The sequence below is a fragment of the Lepisma saccharinum genome, chromosome 3 (genome assembly GCF_977018435.1).
Source record: "Lepisma saccharinum chromosome 3, izLepSacc3.1, whole genome shotgun sequence".
In the NCBI taxonomy this organism is placed as follows: Eukaryota; Metazoa; Arthropoda; class Insecta; order Zygentoma; family Lepismatidae; genus Lepisma; species Lepisma saccharinum.
The window spans coordinates 50,231,856-50,256,237 of record NC_139231.1 but is presented as its reverse complement, the minus strand read 5'-3'; the positions used below and the strand labels follow the sequence as shown (position 1 = coordinate 50,256,237).

Sequence of the window (24,382 nt, the reverse complement as noted above, 5' to 3'; positions counted from 1 at the left end):
ACAACTTTTAATTTGTGTCGGTATCGGTGGGAATCAGTAAGAGTATCGGTTGAAAGTAGTATCCGCTCAGCCGTACTAAAAAGATAATGTGAGTGTAAGGTTAACATATGTAAAATCAGCTATGTTAAAACCAAGGAGGAGTTACCCTGTCAAGATATTTACCATTACAGTCTGGCTAGCAACTCCCTCCCTGTCTGACATAGAGGTGTAAACATCTTGATACTCACTATGTTTTTTTTTTAGTTTTCACATCTTGTCTAACTTGATGAAGTCCCATGATGTAGTGAAAGTTAGAGCGTAAATACAGGTACATGCCAAAAGAGAATATACCTACATGAAAATGTTGGAATGTTGCATGGGTTATGCTCTATCTAAAGAATCTATTGCCTATCACAAAATATATATACACAAATTCAATACAAAATTTGCCACACTGTTTTTTCAGATATCAGTGTCACAATCCTTCTTCCATCTCATATATTCATATATTTAGAAAACACATAGAGAGTAAATTTCTTACCCAGAATGTTCAATCTTCTTTGTGTTTGTCCTAAGCTGTTCAATAAAGGCCATCCAAGGATTATCCTTTGTCTGTCCATCTACGAGCAGGAAGCCACCTTTTTTGACATCTTCAAGTGCTGTTGAGAAGATTATGTTTATAAACAAAAGCTATATAACAACAAATATAAGCATGCATCATTAGCAAATTATTAACAGGAATACAATAATACTATAAACTGCCAAACTATACTGCCTAGAATTAGATACTGACAATACATCTGAACTGAATATACCTAGAGATTCATAAATTTGTCTATGCTGTAACGCACCCTAGCATAAATTTAATAGGAAAAAAAACTAGTGAAACTAAAAAAAACTTGTAAAAGTGGAACTGTGATTTTTGTATCATTTTGATTCAGTATCCACCAATAGTTTCTGGACAATGACATTTAGATTAGACAACCCAACATACACAAGGCATTGATGTGTTGCAGAAGTGTAATTTCAGGGTTGTCAAGTGCACAACAGAATTTTAACAGAATAACAGGAAGGTATCTGTTGAAAATACAGTTTCAGATTACAAAATATTTTGTAAAGAGTAATGGAGGTGAATTTTTTTAACAGAAATTATTATAATAATTTCATATTTTCTCATTTATGATAAACGTCCAATTCCTTCTAATTGATCGTTCCTTTTTATTCATTCACTCTTTTCAAGAATGCTATGTAAGGAAAAAGCAATGACAAGGTAAGATTGAAGGATCCAGCATATCCCATGATCCATGAAGAAAAGTCGGGAGTTATTTTGATGATGAGGGTAGAGAAGACTTCACTTTCGTTCTTCCTCTTCAATTTTTTTCTTCTTGGGGGAAAGAGGAAACATGAATAGATTTATTTTTGTCAGGTATATGTGTATATCTCCATGCGAGGAAGAGGGACAGAGGCCTAAATAAAGGTGATTCCTTTTACGAGGAGCGCTCAAAAAGTAATGCCCCAATTTTTTTTTCTCAGCTAATATTTAAGTGACATTAATGATATTGCTACAGAATATTGTTGTATGTATCCTCAATATATGTTATTTTTCAACATAATCTCCCTTCACTGCTATGGCCTTACACCACCTTGGAACAAGGGCTTGTATGCCATCCCTGTACCAGCTTGCGGGCTGTTTCATCAACAATGTTTTCACAGCACGAACAACACTCTCATTGTCCTCAAATTTCACACTGCGCAGTGCATCCTTCATTGGCCCGAAGAGATAGAAGTCTGTAGGAGCAAGATCAGGGCTGTAAGGAGAATGGGGAGTACAGAGAACCCCAATCTGGTGATTGCCTCGGTGGTTTTCAGGCTCCTGTGTGGTTTTGCATGCATAAGCAACACATCCTTCACATTTCTGTCTGGTCTCACTCTCCTGTAGCGTTTCTTCAGTTGCTCCAACATGTTGATGTACCTGTCACCTTGGGCCAAAACATCAACAAGAACGACCCCAAACATGTCCCAGAACACTGTGATCATCACTTTATCGGCAGAGGCTGTTGTTTTCAACTTCTTTCTTGGTGATTGTGTGTGGTGCCACTCCATCGATTGTTTCTTTGTCTCTGGTTCATAATGGTGTGCCAATAACCCGTTTGTGAATATTCACCACACTTTCGTTATCGGCCACCACGAATTCAATTACCGCTCTCTGTAACGAGTGTCTCACAGATCCGCCATCTTTACTCACCGCTACACTGCTACCGCCTATCGGTCGAACGTGAAACTTTGCACACAAACAAAGGAAGCATCACAGTCGACCTGAGGAACAGGACACTTCCATATCTTGAACCAGTAATGAGAAGAAAAAAAAGAATGCGGGGGCATTACTTTTTGAGCGCTCCTCGTAGTTGCATAAAATATTGTGTCTCTTGATTTTCAGTAGTAATAACAAATGATAAGCATAGTTTTATGTACAATATTGTCTTTTATATCGTATTTGGTGTTACATTTATGATGATAACGAAAGATATGAGATGAAATTGATGAGTCTTAAAAAAGGAACAGCCATGCCCACGCGAGGACTTGAACCTGGATCTGTGGCAATATCTTGATTCCACCACTCAAAATGCTCAGCCACTGGGGTGACATAAATATTTTACACAACTATGATAAATGTGTGTGCTATTTATGTTTGACTGATTGCTGTTTAAATTATGGTCATTTCAGCATTGTAGGCTATTTTTTTGCATCACACAATACTGGGATAAGCCTCATAACTAAAACAAAATTTAGGATATGCCCTAACAAGAAAAGAAAATAGGTCTGTTCAAAATTTCCTACAGATTTTTTTTCTTATAAATACCCACTGAAAGAAATCTGGCATTTTGTTGATAAGCTGTAAGAATTCCTCAAAAACAGCATCTGCAACTTTGCTTGCTTGCCTGACATGGGAAGTTAACTTCCTGTATCTTGCAGGCATTTTCCCTATTTCATAATCGACATGTAGGTGTGAACATTGGGTCTTCCCGATGGCATAGTGACAAAGTCATCACTTTGTAATCAAGGGGTCCCGGTGTAGGCACATTTCACAGTGGTTTGGATCCCACCATAAGCTGTAGGCCCAGTATCAATTAGCCTATCTGTGCATAAAGTGTACTTAAAACCCAACTCAGACAAACAAAGTGTGAACATTGTTGCCTGCTCTAAATTTGTACTCCTGTGAGAAATGAGGTTTCATATTTGTAACACTTTAACTTGTCAAGAGAAAGCATGCACAAAGCCTTTTGTTGCAGAGTCCACATGACCATCGAGACTATTGCCGTAATTTGCTCACAGAAACTGTACAGTTGCGTGCATGCATGATAACTTATGAGTTGCCCTACAGGTAGAAGAAAATCATAACAATATATCTTAGTAAACTTTAAAGTTATTAATTTTTGTTTTACTAAACTTTCAAGCCAGACTTCATGTATTTTCATGTGGGTATAAAATTATGAACGAGACAAATGCAAAGCTATGTCACATAATCTTGAAGTAAGAAAAGCAAGCTCTTACCTTCTCGAAGCTGACCAAGTTGACTACGTAGCAGCTGATTTTCATGTTCCAACTTGGAAAGCAAGTTGAAAACAGCCACATTTTGCACCTTCATGTAATCACCATCTGGATTCTGTGCATACGGACATTCCTCTTGTAAACCTGCAACAATAGTCAAATGTCAGTGCAACGAAACTAAAATGAGGCAGTCGTAAAAGCGATGTATACAAGGTAATGAATGACTTTTACGCAAAGGATCACAATGGTCATATTGATCACTGTAAAGAAATAATAAATATTTTTATTCAATACAAAATGATATTGCCTGAAAAGCTTACACCTTAATGCATGGAAATGTGAAGTAAATGTTGATTGTACAGTACAAGAGGTGAGACAAACTTTCCCACCGGTGTGCTGGGTCGGAAACGTGGCAAGCGCATGCACGAACTTCCCTTATCTTACACACAGGCAGGGTTGCCGAACGTCATAAATGTTGTGTGAGCACGAAGAAACAACGTGATAGACTTCCTGCGCCTTCTTCCTACTTAACTTCTCGCTTTATTCTATTATAATAGGTTAAATTTGTATCATCAGAGTTATTTAACCACCTAAGTCTAGCCTGATTTCTTATTTCTATGAGGTTATGACATTCATTATCAAACCATGGCTTACTTTTTCTTGGTTTATGGTATCCTACACTTTCTTTAGCTGCTGATTCTATTGAATTACGTATGTGCTCCCAATTCTTATTTACGTCTGTTTCATTTATATTTTCATCATCATTTAAATCCTGCAAAATATTGAATCTATTATGACAGTTTAATTTGGTAACCTTTCTTAATTATATCAGCAAATTTTCCTGTATTAAATTATAGAGCTTTTAGATTTTGTTGCTTATGATTTATCACTGAGAGTTTTTCTCTTAATTTACCAATTACTAAATAATGGCCATTGGCACAGTCAGCACCTCTATGTGAATAAACGTCAATTATATTAGTATGCCTTCTTTTATCAATGAGAATATGATCTATCTGATTATGAGTTTTACCATCTGGAGAAGAGCAGGTATATTTATGGATGGATATCTTTATGTTTAAAAGTGGTACTTTTCACAATTAAATTCTTTGAGGTTGCAAAAGTAATTAATCTTATACCATTACTTAATTCATGAAGACTTTCTTTACCAATAGTAGGTTTAAATGCCTCTTCTTTGCCAATCTTTGCATTACAGTCACCTAACACAGGGTTCCCACGCAAACTCCAAATCCATTTTCCCTGAGATATCCCAGAGTATTCCAGAATCCTCATATTTTTTCCAGAGTATTGAATGCAAAATAAATGACTACTATAATTTTACAATGGCCTCCTCCGTTTCCCCTCATAGGCATACCATCCTCAACTTCTTTATTACTGTTGTTTTCTGATGCAAATAACAAAACTAGTTCAATAATAAAATAAAATTACACTTCTTTGCATGTAATTAAGAACAAAGATGACCAGTTTTCTAGAACTTTAAACAACTCTGAAACAATTTCTAACATATCTGATATAGAACATTGAAATATTTTCACACTTTTCATAGATGTTTATAAATGGATACAATATCAATTAATCTTTAATGCGTACAATAATAGTTAAAGACAAACAAATTATTGGAATTTTTAAAACATATAAAAATGAAGTGACAATTATTAGTACCAATTTAAAAAGGAATAATAAGTTACTGAGACTGAAATATAAAACAAGAAATGTACTTAATGTCGGATACAGCAAATTAAGAAACTTTACTTCTCAGAAGCTTCAAGTTTTTTTTAATTGTTCTGCAATAGCCTTTGCTATAGCCATTTTTTTTACTATTTTGTAAAAAAAGAAGGAAGAAAAAACTTAAAACTACTCCCTAATAAGGGAAATCAGATGAACACTGGTTAACTTTAGACATCAGGTTATCTTTATTCAGGGTGGCTACAAACAAGCAGAAATGAAATTCCCTGACTTTTCCAGGTTTTCCAGGACAAAATTTACATTTTTCCCTGACAATTACAAACTAAACTAAATCGATGTTTTTGCAAATGGAAATAATAAACTCATACAGATCCACGTATGGATTTGTTAAGTACCAATATTATCTTTATGAAATTGACTTAATTTCTCTATTCTCTATCATTTGAATTCAAATTACAAAATAGTGAATTTGGAAAATTACTACAATTCACAAGCTAGGGAAGGATTACGGAATATTGTCATACACAGCAAGTTTAAAATAAAATACTTGATTATTTTTAAAGTTACGACTAAATGAGATAAGAGTGAAGAGTGAATGATTAAGAAATACAATTTGTAATTTATCAGTCTCCTTATACATTCTCGGTATTATATGTTGATATTTCCACTGAGGTTTGGAACCCTCTGCTTGCAAGACCCATGAATGCGGACTCATTTTTCAATGCATAAAGCTACTTCACAAACAACTTAACTTTTGCATATAAGTGAAACAATTGAATCAAAGAAAATAAAGTGTCATATTTCCTTACATTATCAATGGGATTTCTGCCTCGGTACAGTATATCCAAGTGAAGTACCATGAAACTGACAACGTGCAGTTATACCATTAATGCTGACGAAAAGGGTATGTAGGTATTAGAAATTTAATGCAAGGAATTTATAGAATTGCATTGTATAGGCACCTGATTTAGCTAACCACATATTAAAACAGGAACACTCTAATAATAAAAGCTTCTGAAAGTTCATATACGAGGGGCATCCTGAAAAAAGCTCCAATGGTGCCTATATGCAGCACTAGTGGTCGAAGAGCAACACACACACATGCAGGCAGGAAGAAGTGGCATGTAGCTGTAATCTGGTACAGTTGCAATGCAGCCATTTGAGGACAGTTCTAGGTTAAAGATTGCAGCTCTCATACAGTCTACCACAGACTGCGATGTAGTCTACATTGCATGCTCAAAATTTGGCACAGAGCCACCAGCAATCGTGTGAGGTGTGCAGACCAGACGTCGTGAGTGATAGTATGGTCAGACGATGGTTCAGACAATTCACGGAAGGCCAATCGAATGTGCACAACCCCATACAGCTGAGTACACGCAAACCCTTTGCATCACTTCAGGTGAGATATCTTGGACCAATCCCTGTACAGCCCTGGACTTGAATCTACCAACTTTCATCTGTTTGTTTAACTGAAGAGGTTTCTGGCAGGGCAAGGATTTGACCGCTACACTGCGGTAGAGATAGTTCCAGTCTTTGCTGTCAGACACATGCGCATACAAAATTTAGTGAAATGCTATGACAAATGCCAGAACAATGGTGGTGATTATGCTGAAAATTAGGATAGGACTCACTGTTACTAATGCAATAAATTACAACTGATATTCTTGTTTTATTTATGCCTAATCGGTAGGGACCTTGATATTTTGTTATTTTTTTGAAATTGGTGTATTTTCTTATTTTTATTTTTTTAATATACGGTGTTATTTTTCCCAAAATTCACATTTTCATTTTAGCGTATTTTCTGGCAAATATTTGAAATTATACCTTCATGGTGTTTTTAAACTACTGTTTCAAATTGTAAGTTGCATGGCTTACGCCTCTTCATGAGAGTTTGATATCTTGAAAGTTATTTTGGGAAAGTTATTTTCCATACCCTTTTTTTAATTTTAAGGTAAGGATTTTAGATAATGGAATTTTCCCCATATATACTGAAGGGTGCATAATGACCATAAGTGGCGATACACCCAAAAAATTAAAACCAATCATTCTCACGTGACAGATACCGATATATTGTGGCACCAAAAATTGGCATTATCTTTTTTGACTTGTTAGTGTTACGTTTCCCAAAATTCGCGATTTTGTTTTAGAACATTTATGTGCCAAATATACCAAAACGTAATACTACATTGTGCTTTTAAACTATTATTTTAAATTGTAGGTCACATGGTCTATGTATTTTCGTGACAGTTTCATATGTTGGAACAGATTTTTGAGGAAGTAAAGTGTTCCCCTGCACTTTTCCATGAAGGTGTATAGTAGCGGTGTGGAGTTAGGGCCCAACACTTTCTTGATCACGGCTAAAGGTAGGGGTGATGTGATCAGCACCATGCTCCTGACTACCTTTATACCTCAAAGTTTCCTCAAGGTACCAGGTTCATATGATGCTGGGTGGGCTCCGGAGGAGTTTGAGTAGATGGAAAACATCCCGGTTCTCCCCTGCAGGGGATCGACCCCGGGTCTCTCGCATAGTAGTCAGATGCCCTATCGACTGAGCTCCATTATTACTCGCTTGACAAATGCCAAATGTGCGCAATTAGCTTGGTAATTCCAAACATATCTCATGTGACAAATACGAAGATGTGACTCCCGTGTGACGGTAGATACACACTCGATCTCCTGTTAGAACCCTGCCACTTTGCTCTGTGATGCAAATGGTTTTGATAGAAGTTGAAAAAATCGTGGGAAATACATGATTTAATGTGGCTGTCGGAATTATTCCATGTACGTATAACTGTATAGTTTACTCTTGAGTAAAATGTTGGAAAACTTGCATGTTCTATGTACACAAACATGGCCTAGAAAAGACAAGAATGTTGGATTTCATGGAATATTTCCTTGTTTTAGAACATTTTAAAAAAAAAAATCGCTAAAAACTCCAACAATTCGCATTTTATGCCGAATTCGCATTATTTCGATATTTCAAATGGGCGAAAAATGTGCCCAGACATCACTGTACATTCCTAAACATAACTTCGCAGCATTACCATTTTTCACGGTTTTGGCATTTGCGAAAAATCAATGCCCCTACTAATTGGAAATTACTTTCTGGCCACCCCTCGTATAAATCAGTAGATGGAAAGTGAAAATTTAGCAGGGCTGGCAGAGAAGAGTCAATTCTTGAAGAAAGTGATTTGCTTTTATGATTGAATGATTCGAGTAAATATGATATTAAAATATTGACGTACTTATTATTAGTATTTTATTTCATAATATTGGACATTAGCATTACTCAGTGAGAGATTAATGACCATCTCTCACGAGTTTAAACAGACAGGAGAGAGAGTGGTGTCAATTTCATTGCAATACTAGTGTTGCAGTAAATTTGAGGTTGGGAGCATGCACTTGCCAAATTTTTATAACGTTCACCAGTGCAGATAGATTTATGTTTCACTTTTTCGTGATAGTATTCAATATATATCCCATTTGGTTGGATTCTTCTTGATATCTAAGAATAGTGCAATGTCATTGAAAATGTACGTTAACTTGTGCGAAACCAGTAATACCTCAGGATGATGGAAGAAAACCTTCGTAAACACTGCTACATTAAATAAGGTGAAGTGAGCCAGTAGAGTAATAAAATTTGGGCAGCATAATTGCAGTCTAAAGCTCATCTTGTTTATGCATTCAATTTTTGTTGGATGTTGCAGTCCATGCAATTTCTGTCGCATTTTGTAGTGAGATACTTTGTCGGGTGGAGATATTCGACAAAAATTGTATGTATCAATGGAACCTATTTGATTCCATGTTCCTTCAGTTTGCCCAACAAAATGCCTTACAACGACGTCCGACAACTATCGGACGGCGCCAATTGCTCTTATTCCGTCCATCTGTTGACAAGTCCCCTTACTACTCCCATACGGACAAGAAAAAATGATAATTCAATGGATTTTCCACGTAATATTTAGAGGCTTAACCTTTACTCCCCCGATGATACATATGGTATCATCAGAGTAAGGCCGTACTCGCCCAATGATACCATATGGTATCATGGTGATGATTACGAAATGAATGTGCTTTTTGGACCTTCATACTCTTATGTTTGGGTGGAAAATCTGACACAGGTCTGGAGCAAGCCTGGGAAATTCATATTGATGACCAACCTCCCCCCTCTCGCCCCCTCTGCAACATATCCATGCCACATTTCCGAACAGAGTTTCACATTTTGGGGCATTATTCAACTTGTATGGCACCCAGGAACATGAAACATGTTTCAATCTCTTTGGAAACGTATATTCTTTGAAGAGAATACTAAGAATTGCGCCTTCTCCCCAAAATAATGGGAGAAGAGGGGGCAAACTCCAGATTTTTATGTTGTTTTTTTCATTGAAATTCGGTGTTCACGCCCCCAAACACCCTTCCTCGGTTCGGCGTTCTGAATTGTACACGGTTGCATGCTATGATGTTTTAGCTGCAAAACAAAACTTATCCGAAGTAGATTGCTCCCATAGTGCCACAGTAATAACAATTTACCTCCAAAAATGCAAATTACCTTGCCTACTATTCGTAAAAAAAAATAATAATCACATTCTGCCTTATTATTCAACTTGTATGGCACCCAAGAACATGAAAAATGTTACGTTCTCTTGAGAAATGTCCATTCTTTGAAAAGAATACTAAAATTGGCGCCTTCTTCCCAAATAGCGGGAGAAGAGGGGGGAAAACTCCAGATTTTTATGGTTTTTCATTGAAATTCGGGGGTCACGCCCCCCAAACCCCCTTCCTCGGTTCGGCATTCTGAATTGTACACGGTTGCATGCTACGATGTTTTAGCTGCAAAACAAAACTTATCCGAAGTAGATTGCTCTCATAGTGCCACAGTAATAATAATTTACCTCCAAAAATGCAAATTACCTATTTTTCTTTAAAAAAATCACATTTTGGCTTATTATTCAACTTGTATGGCACCCAAGAACATGAAAAATGTTACGTTCTCTTGAGAAATGACCATTCTTTGAAAAGAATACTAAAGTTTGCACCCTCTTGCCAAAATAGTGGGAGAAGAGAGGGCAAACTACAATTTTTTTGGTTGGCAATCCATCATCGCACAATACAGAAATGCCAACCTCCAGATTTACCGTGCCAAAAAAAAGCAATACGAAACCGAGCTACTAAATTATAAGACACAACAATGGAATATCTTCATCGAAAAACGTCTGGAAATAAATAAATGGGGCACCCCGTACAAAATCGCTACCGGCAAAATAAAAAAACCGCAAACCATTTCCACCTTAATTAATGACGAGAACAACACGAATATGACAAAGGACTTGGAAGAAACCATCAACTTCTTAATGAAGAATCTCATACCAGACGACAAACCTGAAAACGACAGCGAGGAAAATAAGGATACAAGAAAAATCTATCACCAGCCATATCCAGAATCACCAATATTACCTTTCACTACCCAGGAAGTAGAAAACGAAATAAGCAGCATGAAAATGAAGAAGTCCCCGGGACCAGACGGAATTCCTGTGGAAATAATACAAGAAATCACCCCAGTACTTACGCCTTACATTACTCAACTATTTAATGAGTGCCTTGTTCAGAAGATATTCCCAGAGACCTGGAAGGAAGCAAACTTAATAATCATCAAGAAACATCCAAATAAAGATGAAACCAGGGTCAATTCATACAGACCAATATGCCTTCTCAACGTTTTGGGAAAACTCTTCGAGAAACTTATCCTAAAAAGACTCAAAGAATTTTGCCTGCTCAAACCCATATCAGGGATACAATTTGGGTTCACGAAAGGTAAATGCACTGACGATGCATTACGCCTGCTATCGTCTACAACACAAAACACTCCAAACAAGTACATGGTTGGAATCATGGTGGACATCGCCGGGGCATTTGACAACTTGTGGTGGCCCAGGCTATTTCAAACACTTAAAAATATGAACTGCCCAGGTACACTCTTCCTACTTCTGAAAAGTTATTTCTCTAACAGAAAAATTAGCATCAAATATCCAGATCTACAAATGAGTAAGATCACGTCAAAAGGTTGTCCTCAGGGTTCCATTCTGGGACCCGAGCTTTGGAATACTAACTTGGAGCCTGCGCTTATGAAACTACAAGACCATCCACACATAGACCAGATCATAGCTTATGCGGATGACATTATCATGCTCACTTCCGGTAACTCAAGAAGGGAAATCGAAGATAAAGCATCCACTGCAATCAATATGCTATCCAATTGGTGTGATCATGCTAAACTCAAAATAGCTTCGGAAAAGACTCATTATATTATCCTTAAGGGGAAGTTACAAAGAAACCCTCAAATCAAACTCAGAGAAAGAAATTTAAAAAGAGTAAGAGAAGCTAAATACCTTGGCATTACTCTTCAAGAGAAGATGTTTTTTAACAGACACATAGCCCTGGCAACAACCCAGGCCGAAACAACTATAAACAGTCTAGCCACATTGAGTTCAGCAAACTACAACCTTCCACTATCACACATAAAATCATATCTCATTACCATATATAATTCTATTATTTCCTATGGCTCGCCCCTGTGGGCCATGGAAACCAGTAAACAGTACATTAAAAACAGATTGAGATCTTCACAACGCAAAGTGATACTTCGCCTAACGGGTGCATTCAGAACAACCTCAACCCTGGCTCTTCTCATGATTGCGGGCCTACAGCCTATTGAAATCGTTATTAAAACTAGAGCATCAAAGTATTACTTTAGAAATGGACAAGAGGACGAAATCTATAAACTAATTGGAATACGCCCTGCCACGGTACCAGAAATTTACAACCACTTGTTTAGCGTCTGGCAACAGGAATGGACACAATCTACGCAAGGAAGGAGACTTCACAGCTTCCTTCCAAACATAAAAGAACGACTTTCGATGGACCATTTCCATCCCACGAGAGGTCTCATACATTTCCTAACGGGACACGGTCCCTACGGTCAACACCTATATAAGCACAACCTCAGACAGACTGATAAATGCCTGAAATGTAAAACCGAGACGGACACACCGGAACATAAAGCCTTCTTTTGCCAGACATCAAACAAACAAATCGAAGATTTAAGACAAAAGCTACCAAACTTCAACACGTACCAGTTAATAAGAAATCCCGAGCACTTTACGTCACTAAACGACTTAACAAACCTGGTGTCGAAAGAGGAACATTCCCTCTTCAAATCCGGCATCACTCACCTCCCCATTCAACCCCTACCTCCGGAATGTAATATACCCCCCAGAAGATCACAAAGAATCCACCTTCGACAAACTCAACAACAGGACATCCCTCCTTAGGACTAAGATCACCAAGAGGATAATGAAGCAGAACCTCCCACAGGAACATCAAGAAGGAGACACTAATACAGAAGACAGTGATACGCCAAAACAAAAAAAGGTTACGTCTCCCCGGAGAAAGGCAAAGGATAACACTGCAAGGACTCGACCTAGGAACCAACCGAATTTAACCAAGATTCTTCTTTTTCGTTTCTTTCTTAAATTGTAATCTTACACCCCCTTCTTTATTCTCGTTACTAAACACACTGCAAACTTCTCTCACTGATTCTTGACAATTCTCTATATTTCCACTACCGAACGTACTAATGTACCCGATACTTCCCAGGAAATCCCTCCCTACTTCTTCCCTTCCTGATGATGTCCCGGGTACCAACCGTCGTACCGATGTTCATCCCAGTCCGACCAACTCTTGCTGGTCTCCCGCAAGTCTCCTTGCATCAGGTACCACTCGTTCTTTCATATCTCTTCCTACTATTAATACGTACATCTCAAAGCCAATAATACTCTCACTATCTCAAACATAACATACTAGAACATAGACCCTGCTTAACAATAATAGAAGCGTGTTAAAGTCCATTCCTCATCTCATCCATCAACACTAATGCACACGACACACAATAAAACTTATCCTAAGAAAACATTACCCACCCAATTACACACTTATGTAATTTCGTATCTGTGATCATAAATAATATTAATGTTAAACACTAACACTTATTTACTTCCTACTATTTCTAACCTTTATCTTAATCTTCTTACCTTGTAGAATGATGTGAAACCAACTTTGTTCAGGAAAACCGAACAAATTTGGTTCTTCACACTGGGACATTCTTGCCAATGTCACAATGAATTATTGTAATTAAAAAAATAATGGAAATCAAGGATGAATCAAAGAAAAGCGGGGGAATCCGTAAAAAATTCACGGAACTGACGCCCTGGGTTAATTTTCAGGTACCAGGGCATAAGCACATACCTCCGAAAGTAGCTTGACTACTTTTATCCGTATACATAAAAAAAATAATAATAATAATCGTTCTATGTAACCATATCTTGTATACTGTTTAGGAAATAAAATTCTTTGTATTCAACTTGTATGGCGCCCAAGAACATGAAAAATGTTACGTTCTCTTGAGAAATGTCCATTCTTTGAAAAGAATACTAAAATTGGCGCCTTCTTCCCAAATAGCGGGAGAAGAGGGGGGAAAACTCCAGATTTTTATGGTTTTTCATTGAAATTCGGGGGTCACGCCCCCCAAACCCCCTTCCTCGGTTCGGCATTCTGAATTGTACACGGTTGCATGCTACGATGTTTTAGCTGCAAAACAAAACTTATCCGAAGTAGATTGCTCTCATAGTGCCACAGTAATAATAATTTACCTCCAAAAATGCAAATTACCTATTTTTCTTTAAAAAAATCACATTTTGGCTTATTATTCAACTTGTATGGCACCCAAGAACATGAAAAATGTTACGTTCTCTTGAGAAATGACCATTCTTTGAAAAGAATACTAAAGTTTGCACCCTCTTGCCAAAATAGTGGGAGAAGAGGGGGCAAACTACAATTTTTTTGCTTTTTCCATTGAAATTCGGGGCTCGCGCACCCCAAACCCCCTTCCTCGGTTCGGAGTTCTGAATTGTACACGGTTGCATGCTCTGATGTTTTAGCTACAAAACAAAACTTATCCGAAGTAGATTGCTCCCATAGTGCCAGAGTTATAGCAATTTTCCTCAAAAAATGCAAATTACATATTTTTCGTAAAAAAAAAATCACATTTTGGCTTATTATTCAACTTGTATGGCACCCAAGAACATGAAACATGTTTCATTCTCTTGAGAAATGTACATTCTTTGAAAGGAATACTAAAGTTTGCGCCTTCTCCCCAAAATAGCGGGAGAAGAGGGGGCAAACTCCAGATTTTTATGTTTTTTTCCAATTAAAATTCGGGTCTCGTGCCCAAGCCCCCTTCCTTGGTCCGGCGTTCTGAATTGTACATGGTTACATGCGCTAATGTTTTAGGTGCAAAACAAAAGTTATCCGAAGTAGATTGCTCCCATAGTACCCGAGTTATAATAATTTTCCTCCAAAGAGTGTTTGAATTTGAGGTGTCAAAATAAATTTTAAAAAAAAGGTCAATGAAGAGGAAATTCCCTGACATTTCCCTGACTTTTTTTGACACCTCAAATTCCCTGACTTTTCCAGGTTTTCCAGGTTTTCCAGGTCTGTCGCCACCCTGTTATTATGAGTTTTCCACATCTTGAAATATATTTTACGTCATGTAAAAGATCGAAATCGGTTAATTAAATTTTAAAAAGTGCAAAATTTATGAGGGTATACACTTGGTCACCAGCCCTGGAATCACATTTATAAACAAGAAACAGACAAACAAATAGATATGAGTTCCTTGCTGAAAGAGAAATGCTACAACAGCTTGGATTATCCACAGACAGGAGAATAATATAATCCCTCAGTTTTGCTTCATTGGGAACCATTAATCAATTACAAGATTTTCCCTGAGATTTGTATTTTTTTCATATTTTTTTCAAATTCCCTGAGATTTCCAGGTTTTCCAGGTGTGTGGGAACCCTGTAACAGAATTTTCATATACTGGGCTGCATAAAAATAATTTTTAGTATTATCATCTTTATCTTCCGTTGGTGCATGGATGTTTATTAAAATAAGGGCAGAGATAATTCTATTGTTTATGAAGAAGCCTGTTCCAAAATTATGATTTTCAGTACCACCATAGAAAAAGTATAACTTTTAGTTTTACATTTACCTTCTCCTGGCCACCTAACTTCCTGGACAGCTACTATATCGAATTTATACTTAATTATCTCATTAACTGTACACTGAAATGCCCCAGGACGGTAAAGACTCAGAACATTCCATGTTTCCTAATTTAATATCCTTATTCCTCATGTAGATCTTATTCTTAGTCCAGGGATCTTCCAAAGTAGTCCCTGCCTGGAGATCCGAATAGGAGACTATTTTACCTCCGGAATATTTTACCTTGGGAACATCCATGGCCTCATATTGGAGATTCTTGACATGTCTCTTTACAGTGCAGAGTTGTCAGCTCTACGTTTAACCACCAATATGAATGGACGACTGCACCTTTCCTTGGTCAGATGATCCCTCAGATCTAACTGAAAGGATCACATTGTAGTCCACCAACCATACCCCACTTCTGCCAATTGTCGGACGCTCATAGAGCCATGGCAGGACAGCTCAGTACATCCCAACAGAGAAAAATGTTGACCATTTCACTTTGTTGGTTGACTAACTGCAGTGAACTAACCACTGGGCAATGGGGTCGTCACATACCTTATACATGTATAATTCTAATAACCGTATAGCCTATCTAGGTCAAGCAAACCAAAAAATTTCACAAAGACCGGAAAGAATTGGAATTCCAACAATTACATTTGCAACAATGCTCATAGAGAGGAACCTAGCATGGAAACAAAGATTTGTTTGAAAATCGTTGCTATAGTTTAGCTTTATTTCTAATATGAAGTTAATTATTAAAAAGCAATAGCTTACCATCACGGAATATTGTGTGTTTCAAGTTATTTAGGATTATTGTAGTCTGTTTAGGAATGACAGAGTATTGATTACTTATTTACAGATTATAAAAAATAACAGTTATTGTAATTACATTCCTAGATTCAATTTTGAGAGCCTGGTACTAAATACTTTTAGCTCCCTTCAAAAATACAAAAATATAAATAAAACAGCAAATGTAAGGTAAAAATTGGAACGTTATTAACTAAAAATTATCGCTATAATATAAGCATGATATATATGCGCTAGTAAAATGTATAATATGAAAGAAAAAGTTTCAAAACATGAAAATACACAAATCTAATGGAAAATATATATTCTGCAATTAGACTACTCCTACCAAGGTATATAAATCGAAATAAAGTTGCTGTACAGGAGAAAAAATTATGTTAAACATTCATTCCATCACATGGTGACAAACTAAAACTAAGCCTCTGCCAAACCAAAGAGTGACGATCCTTTCAGCCTGAGCGCTTTGCTGATGCAAATGCGAGTTTTATTTGGCTGAAATGCAACTTTCATTCGTTAGAGGCACTCAACCTAGACCAATGCACAGCGGACTTTGCATGTGCACCTGTGTGCATTTACGCTGGAGTAAGTATTTTCAAGAGCATCAATTCTTGGAAAATGCTGGTTAGGCTCAAATAATCTCATGAATTCTCCTTTCACTCAAGGGGAAGTATTCTTTCAAACACTGGGAGGCTTCACGGGAAGTGAATTTTCTTAAAGCATATTTCCAGTTGGAAAACCAGGTGATAGGGAGATGCCAAAATCGATAAGCAACTAAACAATCCAAAATCGATAAACAACTAAACAATGAGGTGCCCAAAGAGGGCTGATGGAGGTCATAACCCCTCCCCCCTGTCATCCAGAATATCAAAGGCAGGAAAATATGCCAAAATGAGGAGTGGATACTAAAAACAAGTATACCTAACTCCCCCTTTTCAAAAATCCTGGGCATACCACTCCAAACAAGTTATGTTCTGTTTGTCTATAATTCTATTTCGTGCAATGCCTCATGGGAAAATGAACCAATGCGTGTCAATAAGCGCTTGAGTAAGCTAGATATGCAGTTTTATAGCCATTTCAATGACCAGTAAGCCGTTTTAGTAACAAATAGAGATCCATGCGTCGTGACCTGGACAACCAATTAATTCGTAAATGTATCACATGTTTGAATACTTACTAGCCAGGTCTTCAAACTGGTTAAAGTCAGGCCTTGGATGTGCTGCTGCCTCTGATAAGTAATTAACTTCAATATCAACGGTAAGTCTAAAATTGATTGAAGAATAAATTTATAGGAGGAGATAGAAAGCTCTTGATAAAGTGTTAAATCTTAGATTGTCAAGGGATTTCTGTAGTGGAGAGAGAGTTCGAACATTAAATTTTGGAGACTGTATTGACTAAGACTAAGAATGCATTGACATCCTATTAAATTAATATTCTTGAAAGTCTGCAAAGAAATGGATGTAAAAATTTTCTTGCTCGCTTCATTGTCAACTTATGCCTTACACATTTTTCCTAGGATATATATCCATTGTATCTTTACTTTCCTGACATGCCTCGTACATAGTGAAGGGTGCATTGCAAATTTGTAATTTCAGTGCTACTTTTCTCTAACAATTTTTCTACACACCTTATTGAGGTTGCGTTCCACCCATAAAGAAATCTTGACTATGTCCATGCACCCCATGTCCAGAAGAGTTAGGCCAACACAACTCACATTTGTAGAAAACACCATTCCCACACACTTTCCCAAACCTTACCTAAGAAGTGTCCAATGCCTAAACCAATGACAGCAGCAAGGGAGATGACGAGAAGGATGTTAAGTAGCGTGTTGATATGCTGATTCGGCTGGTGGATGTATTTCTTCTCTGGACGGAAGTCGAGATCTTCTGGAAGATCCTGATTTGGCTGTGAAGACAGGTCGGTGTTGTCGAAGTAATCATTCGAATTCCGAGATGGCTCATCAGGAATGACCAACTCCTGTTTTACACTCGAAGGAACATTAACAAACTCTTCTCCCATGTCACTCTCACTGATGACCGAGATGCCATCTGTGTCCAAACTTTCTACATCAGCATCTGTATCTAAAATTACAATCAGTAATTTATATTTCTCTCAATATTTTGTGATAATAATAAGAAAATTACTGAATGATTTTCAAATACTTTCACAGCGTAAACAATATGTCATTAAAAGAGACTGAAGTAACAAGTGACATGCAGCACACGTTGCTTGAGGAGTTTGCCCATCGAATGCAGGCTTGCAGGCTGTGCAAAACATTGCCATTGATCGGATCATTCCCAAGCGGCATGTGTGTCACTTTGGTCTGAAATCTCCCTTATGGTACAGTTGATAGCACTTCGAACTGATTCCCAAACAGATACTGATATCAATGCTTGAGAATTGTAACAATTAAAAAGTTCTTATTAGGGTCATTCCATGCCAAACCATCCAATGGTGGTTGCATGACCATTTTAGAAAAAAATCACTTTTAGTACATAGGTTTGTACATGTTTCTAGATATCAAAACCAATGTTCAAAAAAAAATATATTGTCTTTAGTTCTCCTGGGGCAGCCATTTTTCCAACATGGCGCATGGCTTTTTTTGCTCATGTAGCAGTATACAGAAACCTTAATATCTCAAAAACCATTAAAGCTAGAGACCTGAAACAAAATTCATTTTGTAGCAAATGAAGTATACTTCCTATGATATTCAGTGCCTAGAAATGCACCACTTTTTTACAGCATGGGCTCAAACATGGCCGTTCATTGAATTTTGACAGTTTTCGGGGTTATATATCTCAGATGGGTCCCCTTTAAAAATTCTGAAATTTGGTGCCTTCATGAACCTAACTCACAGTAAAAATCTCAATTTTTAAATTCAACTCGTTTTGGTCAATATGAGGTAACGTACGTCACCTAATTTCTGACGTTGCAAAGTAAGGTTAAACTACATTCCATACTTAGAATAATGAAGTCTTTTCTTTTTCTTTTTTAAATTTGGGTTAAATAAAGCCTCAGAAAATATAGTAACATAAGGTTTTAATACTTTAATACTTACCAGAAATTGAAATTACAAGGTATGACAATTGAAAATCTGCGAAAAATGAAATTTTTCTAAAATGGTCATGCAACCATTTTTTAAAAAAATGGTTGATTTGACATGGAATGACCCATTACACTAATTATATGCACCAATTTGCCGGTTTTGATTTAAATATTTACATGATCATATTATTTTACAAGTTATGTAATCACAAATTCAAGTCTTTCACGCACTATTGGTGCAAAAATAAATAAAAACTTAAAATTCTGCATAATTTCCAGGATAATTAAAGACTCCATGCAAGTGTTGTATGGCATTTTTGCAGGCCCCACGGAAGACCAAAAAGGTAGAAACGTATTGATTAGTATCAGTGAATACATTCCAACCAATACTTTCTGACATTGATACTACTGGTATCGACCAATACCAATACACTGACCTTGGTATTGGCACAATCTTGTTGCAACTGCTTTGACAATTCTTCAATTTTGATGTTTTTCTAAATATCGGGTTTTTTATCATGTAACCAAAGAAAGTTATTTTGCGATTTGACTCAATATTCAAAGTCCTTCACATGAGCTCATTTGTGATAAATGAAACTGGGAAGAAAAGAATATATCCAGTGTGGTTTTCACATAGTCAAAGAGTTCAGAACTGTCATCCTTGAAGCTTGTTGTACAGTCAGACACACTTCAGGGTTGTAAGAACCACATTCACTTTCAATGAGCTCACTACAACCCAGAAACATCCATGACTGTACCATGGATGGAGCAAGTGATGGTGAAATATCTGGGAAAAAAGAGGAGATGCAATTTCAGGCACATGTGGTCTTGCATTATCATGCATAAACGTAAGTACAGTATGCCACAGAGTACACAATGGCCAAGGATTGTTCACAATGCACAACATGCTGTCAAGTTCACAAAACACACAGCATACTACCTCCTTTGGGTACAATGGTGGTTTTGAGTGTTTGAATATGCAGTTATGGTGTGTTTCTTAGGAACCTTTTAGACCAAAGTAACAAGCAACATGTATCACTTCGAAATGAACTTTCGGAAATAAAAGCAACTTTACATGCCAGTGACATGACAAGATACACTAGGGTGGTCATATTAAAATTTTATATTTTTTTTAGGACATCTCCTCAACAATGCCATTCAAGCAAATAAACTGTAAAATTTCAATTCAAACTGACAACAGAAAGGCGAGTTGCAGAGCACATTAAGTTTTAAGGTCGTCATTGCTAATGTGATAAGTATTTACTTTTACTAATATAAAATCACATATTCAAATTCCATTACATGAGAAGTTTGCAGTCTAGGAGAAAAAAACTGAGTAAGAACTGAATTGCAACAGCAGAAGAAAAAGGCATTTCTTGAAAAACTGGATGATCTTTTGGACATTGGACATTATTCAGTTTTAGAAATGATCATGAACAATGCAGACACACCTTGTCTCCTAAATCAAAGAACAAGAGGACAATGAGGGTGCATGATGGAGAGATGTGGTTTTATAGAAAAACTAGCATTTAGAAAGAGCAATGAGCAATTCAAAATATGAAAATGTAATGCATTTACAGACAGTCGAATTATGTTGTTCTCATAGCAGTAACGAAGGACTATGACCGAACTCCAATGGAACAGAGTAATTACTTGGGAGTGCTTGCATTATCATCGGTCACTAGATGAGAGCAAGCAATTGGTGTACTCTATATCCTAGAAGAGTATGGACAAGCTCTTGTGTGATACAATAGTATCAAATACTGGACATTACAAAAGAATTTTCAGTTTGAATTTGATTTTAAAATTTTGGGTGCATCATGGCTATTTTCCACCCGTTACATTATATGGGGTCCAGCCCCTTACCGTTACAAATAACTCTAACGTTGCGTTACTAAAATCTTAACATATTCTCACTTCCGTTAAAAGCTGAGGCTGTAAACGGACACTCAGCACATATAACAAAAAAACAGGACAACACACAGAATTATACTGGCCGTAGTGCCAGTTGCCAGAGCCTCATTTGTCTGCAAAATGCAGTCCAGGGTGTACTATGTGGAAGTGAGGTTGACAGTTGGGTGTAGTACGTGGAGGATCACCTCTTACACCCCACAAAAGAGTTTTCAACTCGGCATTTTGCTTGAGTTGAATCCTAAAGCCCTAACGTTTCTTTTCAAGCATTGCCTAGTTACATTTTTTCCGTTTCATTTGCCCCCCACCCTTCATTGTTGGTGACCACTTTCATGAAATAATACAGCTCTGAACTGGTACTTCTCATCTGTCTTACTCCTTCCAAAGATGGCCTATAAATCTTAAAACGTCACATATTTTGTGGCATGGAAAATCTTGAACTGAATTGAAATTTTACATGATCTCTTTGCTTGATCAATGAGGGAATGTAATGGGGAAAAATCCAGAAGTTGTAAAATAAAACTACACACACTGCTTGTTGCCCCCAACAGTTTTTTGTTCACACATATGCAATGAATGTTTCTAACAGAATGAAGGGACCAGTGCTGCTTGTCACTTTGGTGTGAAACCCCCCCCCCCCCATGTTGCACGTTCATACATCTTTGGTCTAAAAGCTTTTTTACACAAGTTTCATTGCCAGATATTCATTATTTTTATGTGTTACTAATGAGCAACAGAAAGGGAGAGAAAAATATTTTTTACCTAAAACTTGTACTCCGGATCCTGGAGAATACACTGATGTCAGTCCACTGACCAAGATATTTTCACTGGGAATTCCATTCTCTCCCTCTGAACACTGGTCCATTGTCTCTATGTCACTGGAGTCAGTACTAATGGTGCTTGCGAGATCAGCTGAATGTATATTAAATATATTTTACACATGTAAAATACTAACATCAAATATAGAAAATATAACAATGTACAGATATCACTAATTTCTGATAAAGCAATTATAGCATGCTTTATGCATCAGTTTTCAAGTTTACAATTTCAAATTGGAACTTTAGATTTGCTGACTAGACAACAGAGAGTCAACAATACAAGCTCACAGACTACTGCATTTCTCCGTGCGCAATCATCGCCACTGTACAATAGTCGCACCCTGGTTTTCAGTTCAAAAATTGGTGCATAACCTTAACCACGTAATCTTCGCATTGATGCTTCAGATAACGAAACCAAAGATAGTGGTGCAGAATCTTCAGATAAAGAAGATTAATTTTGCAAGTCCGTACTTCACAACACTGTAGTAAATTTTCTCAAGTGTCATGTTTCAATTATAATTTACAAAATCAATAACAACTAATGTGTTAACTATTATTTCAGACCAGAAAACTGTTTACCAAACTGTTACGAAGAAATGATGAGCATTGATTTGGACTATTCAATTTTAACGGACAATCACGTGTATCCTCATCTTGGACCAAACACAGTTCTAGTAATAAATGACTTTTAAGTACTGATAATACTGACACAATTTTTTTAAAGCTTCACATAATGGTCACACCCCACATTTTTGCCAAAAAAAAAAAAAAAAGGCATAAAATCTGTGACAATTATGCAGTGAAATGATGATTTTATTGTCTGGTAATCATCTCCCGCCTCCTTCACTTTCAACATTTACTGTCCTTCTAGGTCATTTGCTTGTATATTTAGAACAAAGAAGCATTAATTTTCGATTTCAAGTTATAACTTTCTACTTACAAAAATCTATTGATATTATAATAAAAAAATATTCGTAAACAATAGAAAGATATACTACAGTACATGCATACCTCTGCTATCTATCGGCTTCAAGACTTTCTCCTTGTCATTCTTGCTTTGTAGCTCTTGCAAAGGATCTGCATTTGAGGGGAGAGATGCTTCAGAGCTAGAGTTTCCACCTGAAGGGGAGGAGAAAATGCAATGTTTCTAAATCTTAACACATTCAAACAATTTTATCAGTACAATATCTAGCAAAATGGCCAAAGGGTGACATGAACACAAATAATTTTGACATAAAGGCATATTCACATATCAAGGAATGAAACTTTGGAGGTATAAAAAGAAAATTTTGCAAAGTTTGAAAATTATACATAACTGTACAGTGAAAATTATGACCTTTTAAGGAAATAATACTTATAACAGTTCTTGTTTATAATTTTAGTGTATTCACTAAAAATGTACATCTCAATATTAAATAAGTCCTTGGATGCTTTTAAAGTAAAAGTTGGCATAATCTCAGAAACGATGAATCTTCACAGAAAGAATAATGTCATACCTATTTGCTAAAAAAGAATTCCTTAAAAATTCTACATAGACATCCTACAGTTACAGAAACGTATTATTGGAATAAAGGTATTATCTATGCACCTACATCTTAACACAACAATATAATTTTGTATTTATACTTACAACTATTTTCACCCTCTGGCTGATATGAGATTCTGTCTATCAGAGTCCATGGCTCCGAGTTATCCGAGTCACTATTGTCACTCTGTTGAGTTACATTGTCCATCGTTAGGATAAGCCTGAAACATAACAATGTACTATTACAAGTCTGCATATGTGCAATTTTGAATTTGAATATAGAGGTTGAAAGGCTAAAAATTACAGAGAACTAATATAGGATCAGCCAATTCATAATTAAGTAAGAATATTACCAGAGTTGAGGGAAGGAGGAAGGGGTAATGTAACAAAAGTAACACATTTCATAGCTCACCTTGGCATGTTGGTAAGTTGTCATCCTATATTTCACCAGTGTTCGGAAAGTTACTTTTAAAAGGGTAACAGTTACCGTTACTTGCTTAAAAAAGTAACAGTTTCTTTCTTACAGTTACTCATTTTAAAAAGTATCTCAGTTACAGTTACCTGTACTTCAAAAGTAACTGTAAGTTACTTTTACAGTTACTTTCTGCTGAAAATTTTCTTGCAACCAAATTACACAAATCAATCATTAATTGTAATAAAATATTTTGTGAAAACTAACATGTCTTTTACTTACGTTACTGGTACATAATACATATAAGTCTTCGTATATTTATCTTTATTGCAAGATAAAGTGCTCTCCTGTGCTTTGCGCGATGCCATGAAGGCGTATAGGGGGGGTGTGTGGAGTTAGAGCCCCACACTTTCTTGATCATGGCTGAAGGTGGGGGTGACGTGATGAGCACCACATCCGTGGCATCCTTTACCCCCTAGAGTTTCCTCCAGATGCCCACTTTATACAACGCTGGGTGGGTGCTGGAGCCGCTTC

The 24,382-nt window shown here is 36.7% G+C and overlaps 1 protein-coding gene across 6 annotated transcripts in view; it reads right to left on the bottom strand.

Annotated features, from left to right (window-relative positions):
• The window catches only part of LOC145985018 (uncharacterized), a 61,522-nt gene that overhangs the window by 9,842 nt on the left and 27,298 nt on the right, over nt 1-24,382 (bottom strand). For all 6 annotated transcript variants that reach the window (XM_083118518.1, XM_083118517.1, XM_083118519.1 and 3 more), the window contains 6 exons: nt 23,542-23,657; nt 22,923-23,030; nt 21,853-22,002; nt 17,892-18,215; nt 3,532-3,672; nt 521-638 (listed from right to left, as the gene is read on the bottom strand). In XM_083118518.1, the coding sequence (XP_082974644.1) occupies nt 521-638; nt 3,532-3,672; nt 17,892-18,215; nt 21,853-22,002; nt 22,923-23,030; nt 23,542-23,657 (957 nt within the window). The remainder of the gene's footprint in view (nt 1-520; nt 639-3,531; nt 3,673-17,891; nt 18,216-21,852; nt 22,003-22,922; nt 23,031-23,541; nt 23,658-24,382) is intronic.